This window comes from Rosa chinensis, unplaced genomic scaffold (assembly GCF_002994745.2).
Source record: "Rosa chinensis cultivar Old Blush unplaced genomic scaffold, RchiOBHm-V2 RchiOBHmChr0c19, whole genome shotgun sequence".
NCBI lineage: Eukaryota > Viridiplantae > Streptophyta > Magnoliopsida > Rosales > Rosaceae > Rosa > Rosa chinensis.
This window is the reverse complement of record NW_020126832.1, coordinates 116,262-122,653: the sequence shown is the minus strand read 5'-3', so window position 1 is coordinate 122,653 and position 6,392 is coordinate 116,262. Positions and strand designations below refer to the sequence as shown.

Here is a 6,392-nt window from a genome sequence, read left to right as displayed (position 1 = left end):
TGCTGCATAAATGAAGGTTTAGTAGATCTCCAAAGTTAAGTTGTTCATGCCTTAACTTTCTAGTCCACTTATGTCTCCCTTTCGTTGTAACTCTATTGAGTCAGCTTTCAGTTCTTCATCTACAGTTTTCTAGTTCAAATAATGTATTTTGTTGCTTGATTAACATATAGTTTCATTTGGTTTAAGGTTACTTACATTTCTTTCTTCAAATCAAAGTCCCTCCTGAAGTACTTCTTACTTTTAGGCTAAGATTGTATCGATCTTGGTCTTCATTCACACTTTCTCTTACTTGAGAACCCCTTAAGTCATACCCCGGGTTTGGGGTGTGACAGTGGGTCCCACAAGAAATTCCTTAAAATGGCGTAAAAAGGGGATCCCTTAGTAGAATGAGCTATATATATATATATATATATTAAGCTCATTCTATGAAGGGATCCCTTGTGGGACCCATTTTTCGATCGTATTTAGTCATCTCGACCGTTCAGACTATATGATTTATAGCTTGTCAACAATATTAATGGTGAAATACACAAAATTCCATTCCTACCACAACATAAATATAAATGTCACAAGGGTTTCGCGCTAAGCCAACGTGGTGATGAAATAACTGAACTTACCAAACCTGGTGAGACAAAGCTTCAATTACTCAGCAAAAAACACTTGGTATATAAAGTCTTAGAAGAAAATTTTAGTGAGGATCCATTAAAGCTTTGGTATATAAACAACTTCGTCATGTACCTAGTTACATAAAGGTCACATTTTAATACTACTTGAGGTACGAAAGCATCTAACTTCGAAACATGCGAACTATAACCCGAATACTACGTCAATCGAGATAAAACATCATCCGAGACTGTCCAAAGTCTTCTGAACACTCTTAGAGTCAGATCGCCCAAACAAAAAGGATTATCCAACAGTCGGATCTTCAGGGATCGAAAACCGAGATAATCGAAACCACTAAAAACCCTAACATGCTCAAGTGATTTCCAAATGCTACAAATCATATATCAAAATGCTTGTATTCATAAGTAGATGATAGCAGAGCAAGGATCTGCTCCAACAGAGGCAGGACAAGTGACCATGCGCCGCCGCCAGTGGCTACACGTGGGTCCCATGTGCCGTCACTCCGACCTCCATTCCAGGCTAATCCAACCATACACAATGTAGAGCACAAAAAGGGGATCAAACTTTATACTTGGAGCTAAGGTCGATTCGGCCAGGATCAAGCTCGAAAGCTAGATCAGCGATTTTTGCCGTTTGAACTTCAATTCTAGATTTTGGTCAATCCACAACGAATCGTGTTGCAAGGCCAATATGGATGTGATCAGAAGGAGGAGAGCTTCAAAACCATGTATGGTTCTGGCCCTATCATCGCCAGAAAAAGGTTGGAGCAACGCCGGCGCCCGGCCTCCACTTTTCGACCCTTGATGTGCCATGCACGGTGGTTTTTGGGTTGTGTGAGGGGTCAGGGTCAGTAGAGGAGAGAGAGAGAGGAAGTTTTTGGAGAAACTCAACAAATAAAAAGTCAACTCCTTGAAAGTAAAACGTTTCTAGTAATTATTCGTCCGAAACACTTTCGCTCCGCCCTCAAACCAAGTAATTGTACTAAAGACCAACTTATTAATTTTTAAAAAATTACCAAAAATTAATAACGAATTTTCGGGGTATTACAAAAAGTCTGTGATTCATTCATTAGACCTCTTTATATAAGAGTTAGTGTTTACCTCACAAATTAGTATTTACACGTATGAACAATCACATATATAATAGTTGTAACAGTACTCCCCCTTACATGTCTACTAATGAATGATATAGTGTTGGACGCGTTTCATGTTGTCTCGTTAAAAACCTTGCTGGACAATAATAATAACCCAGCAGGATAAAAACAACCGCATCTTATCTCATCAAATTGTAAAACAATGGCGGCCAACAAATGAAGTGAATACTCCCAAATCGTCACCAGTCTCAATTACCACAATATCTTGAACCAGCTTTAATTCCCCGAGGTTTGTTGATCGACTCTTTTATACTATCGATTCTGAGTTTGAAGCAATGGAGTTCAAGGTCTAGGGTTTAGGGTTTAAGACAAGAAAAAGTTCCAAGTTTGGAAACAATGAAAAGAAAATGAAAAACCTTATTGGCTTTTATCAAACTGGGCCTCTATTTCGGTTAAAGTCCGAAAATACAAATGTTGACGCTTTGCCTCATTTGTTTGGCAAAACCCAGAATCTAAACAAATCGGCGGCAAAGGTATGAAGTTCACAGACTCGCCGGTGATAGAGCTCCCCGTCCGCGACGCCGTCCTCTCCTTCCAACAAGACAACGGCTCCCTCCATGTCGGCACCACCGTCTGGCCCTGCTCCTTAGTCCTCGTTAAGTTCGCCGAGCGCTGGGCCCCACCAAGCAACCACCAACCCCAAAACCCCTATTCCGACCTCCTCGACTTCCGCGCCAAGCGCGCCGTCGAGCTCGGCGCCGGATGCGGAGTCGCCGCCATGGGGCTTTACCTCCTCGGCCTGACCGACGTCGTCATCACCGACATCCCCGCCGTGATGCCGGCGCTGAAGCGAAACCTCAAGCGCAACAAACCGGTCCTCGGCAAGAACCTCAAGCACGCGATTCTCCACTGGAACAAGGCGGACCAGATCGCCGCGCTCAGCCCTCCGTACGACGTCGTTGTGGCGACCGATGTGGTTTATATTGAGGAGACCGTAGGACCCTTGATCTCCACCATGGAGGCGATGGTGAAGGACGACGGCGTCGTTTTGCTTGGGTACCAATTGAGGTCGCCGGAGGCGCATAAGCTCTTCTGGGAAATGTGTGAAGGGGTTTTTGTGATCGAGAAAGTTCCGCACCAGGATTTGCACCCGGATTATGCCTATGAGGAGACCGATGTCTATATCTTGCGCAAGAAGAAAAAGGAAAACTGACTCTTCAGCTCAGGTTTTTCAGTTGTTTTCATGGATTTTGTTTCGTTTGCTTGTTGTGCTGCTTCAATTTTTATGATGGGAATTTGCGCTTGTTTAGTACTGTATTCTGCTTATGCACTCTGATTGTAAATATGCTTACAAAATGCTCGAAAAATCTGAAGACTGTCATGCCGGAGCGATTTTTTGGATGGCTTTATACAACAGTACTGAATTCTAGTAAGAGCAAAAGTGTTTGTGTAGTCAAATGGATCCAGGATAGAGCTAAAGATTCTACATTATGGTTGGCTGAACTTTTGTTTATGTGAAAGAGTTGTGCCAAAACATTTGAAGGTTCATGGGAAAACACAAGTTCATTTGGTTACTACAAACAAGTCGATCACAAAACAAATAGCAACTGAACTGAACTTTTACGTGTTTGGATAAGTTGCTACTGTTAAAACGAATAATACCTGATCCATCTCTGTTTTTATTTTGTAAGGCAGTGCGTAGTGGTTTTGAATTAGAGAACTTTATGTAGTATTCATATTATATAGTATGATGCTAAACTCTATGATATTGTTCATTCGTTCAACTTATATTTTCCTTCCTCCTGGCAAACTGCTGTTTTGTTCTTCTACAAAGTACTTGTACAAGCATCTTCCTCTGATTGTACTTCCTCAAGTTATACAAACAGACCATAGGTAGGATTTCGGTCCAAGAAATCCATATGCCTGAAACCTTAGAGTAATTCTGATGCAAGCAACAATAGCAGAGACTATGTGGCTGACCCTAAATGAATACGAAGAAACCTGGAATTGACGACGACAGTGAAACCTTGCATTTCCAACAATGTACTTATAGTTCTGCTGTACATCAATATACCGACAGAATTAATTCGGCATAGAGGTAGATTAATTTGATACAGATGTAGAGTAGTTCCAAACTAGTCTACCAATGCATGGAGTCAGTCTACCTATAAATCGAACTAGTACACTTAAATCGACTTCTGCATAAGAATTACAATCACAATCATATATTCCAAAACAAAACCAAGGATTCCACTTCTTCTAATTCTTATTTTCACTTGGTCGAATATGAGAGAGGGAGATGAAGTTATCTGTTGTAGATCAGACACATTTTTCCTCTCTGCTAATCTTGAGTCTTTCTTGCCCAACTGAAGATAAAGAGCCCTTGGATCAGTGCCCAATTTAGTTTGAAACAACTTGTGTCAGATGTGGTCTAGTGACTTTCAGTTCAACTTGTAATTTGTGACTGGCATATCTTTCATTTAATGTTGAGCTCAAGTTTGTTTAATTTGGTCATGAGCACAAAAAGACCATTTGGTTTTGAAGTTGGAGAGCTTGATGAGAGAGACAGGCATGAATGTATCATCTTTTTAAGTCGTGGGAGTTGGTTTCATAAGTTATAAAGAAGAGGTTTGGGAATTTGAAACAAACTAGACATATACAAGGCTCTTGAAAACGATTCTCTTTTGCATAGAGTGATTGAAAGCAAATGTGGCTTCATGCCAATGGGGTGAGATTCTAAGATAGTTGAGAGAGGCTCCAGCTGCAGTCCTTTGAAACACATATCCCCTGGCAATGCTTCAGTTTTGAGCTGTTGGTCATTTTGTTGTGCGAAATGGAAATAAAATGAACTTCTGGGAGGATATTTGGGTGGCGAAACCTCTCATTCTGTTGCCAGGCTTAACGACTCCAGTAAGGTTAATTCTTTTGCTGAATTGGGACTTTTTATCAGTGAGGCTGACATTGCTGAACTATTTTCATTTATTGTTTCGCTTTAGAAAATGCTCGTCTGCACTTGACTAGGAATGATATAAGAAAATGTCCGTTGAATGAACAATCCCTTATGATGTCTGCTTATATTTTGTAAAGGAGTGCTGAAGTGGTTGTCAATTAGACATCCCACTTTTTAGATTTTGTTGCAGGACAAGTAAACTCTGCATGAAAAACGTACTGTAATACTTGCTGCTTCAGTGATACTCTAGAAATTTATAACAACAAAAATGACAGTAGAGATTGCGAAGTGACTGGTGAACATTTTGTAGGTTTTAGAAACCAGAGCGTAGAAAGTAACAAAGCAGACATATCTTTCTTTTCCATCTTATTAGACTACCTTGCAAGCATCATAGAAATTTTCTAGCCCTTATAAGGCATCAGCTACATTCAACAGAACAAGGCTCTCCATGTAAGTATCCAGAGAATACACTTTTTTTGAGAATCTCTTGCCTACACTGTATTCAAGATCCCTAGTTTGTTAGGTATTGGATTCATATGAGACCAGTTCATCTGAATTGTTAAGTAATATAACTTCACCATTCTTTGTGAACGATAGCACCCTCCTTACTACTCCTCCCTGAATATCAATACTGAATAGCTTAGTCCAAGATTCTGCCATGCTGTATTCTTTCATGATCCACACTGAGTCTGAGTAAGACTCGTCATCGACTGGACCATTATTCCGAGGGACCAGAGAAAGTAAACCGTTCAACACCGCAAGAGTCATATTCAAGTTTGATTTTGCTGCTAAACAGCTGGGCAGAGGAAGTTCATGGAAAACCTCATTAGCCATATCAAATGCTAGAATCAGATTGCAGAAAGTGCCCTCTTCTGGTGGAGCATTCGCAACCCAGTGGAATGCACCAGATGCAAAGCACTGTGATGATGATGAATGCTGTACAGTGACATACATAGGACCAGGAGCTGCAAGTTGTCGCCATGAATTTGTGCTAAGAGTGAAAATCTCAACCACAGGTGGAACCACATAATGGTCTTTTCTTCCAAAATAGTGTTGTGTTTTTGGCTCATTGATACAATCTGAAAATTAGGGTTCAGAATTCAAATTCAAGTCTAGAAAGGAAAGAGGTTTGCGCGCAGCTTTTCTATAAGTTCTAGGAAAGTTAGTCTTTCAAGTTCTATTAGGATTTGTATTAAAGGTTTAGTCTATTAGGGTTAGGAATCCTAATCCCATGTTGTATCAGCAGCCTCTATACCCTATAAATAGGAGCTGCAGTCAGTTTTCTGGAATAAGAAGACAGAAAGTGCAGAAAACTGAGAGTCAAGGTGATAGAGAGATAAGAACTAGTCTGAGGGGTTTGAGGGATCTGCAATAAGTACTTGTAAACACCTAAATTCTTCATAGTGCTAGTGAATCTCTCAAGAGAGATCACGAAGTGGACGTAGGCTAAAGTTTTGGCTGAACCACTATAAAATCTGCTGTGTTGTTTCTGTTTTCAATTCATCTATTATTCTGATTTTGCTTAAGTAGTAAAACACAAAGATCCTAAAGGGGGCTTACACAATAAGTGGTATCAGAGCTTAGGCTCAAGGTGTTTTGCAATGGTGAACGACAAAGTCATTGTTGAAGCAGGAGATGTGAAACCGTCCATTAAGCCCTTTAATGGCAAGGACAACTTCACGCTTTGGCAGAGGAAGATGAAAAACGTTCTGGTTCAGCAAGAGG

At 40.5% G+C, this 6,392-nt stretch overlaps 1 protein-coding gene across 1 annotated transcript; it reads left to right on the top strand.

Annotated features, from left to right (window-relative positions):
* Nucleotides 1-2,059: 2,059 nt before the first annotated feature.
* On the top strand, nucleotides 2,060-3,480 carry LOC112181275 (protein-lysine methyltransferase C42C1.13). The gene has a single exon (XM_024319694.2). The coding sequence runs from the start codon at nucleotides 2,253-2,255 to the stop codon at nucleotides 2,928-2,930; it is 678 nt and encodes a 225-aa protein (XP_024175462.1). The 5' UTR covers nucleotides 2,060-2,252; the 3' UTR covers nucleotides 2,931-3,480.
* Nucleotides 3,481-6,392: the final 2,912 nt, after the last annotated feature.

What these genes read in the sequence shown, in the direction of transcription:
- LOC112181275 (XM_024319694.2), top strand. Translation starts at nt 2,253, where the DNA reads ATGAAGTTCACAGACTCGCCGGTGATAGAGCTCCCCGTCCGCGACGCC.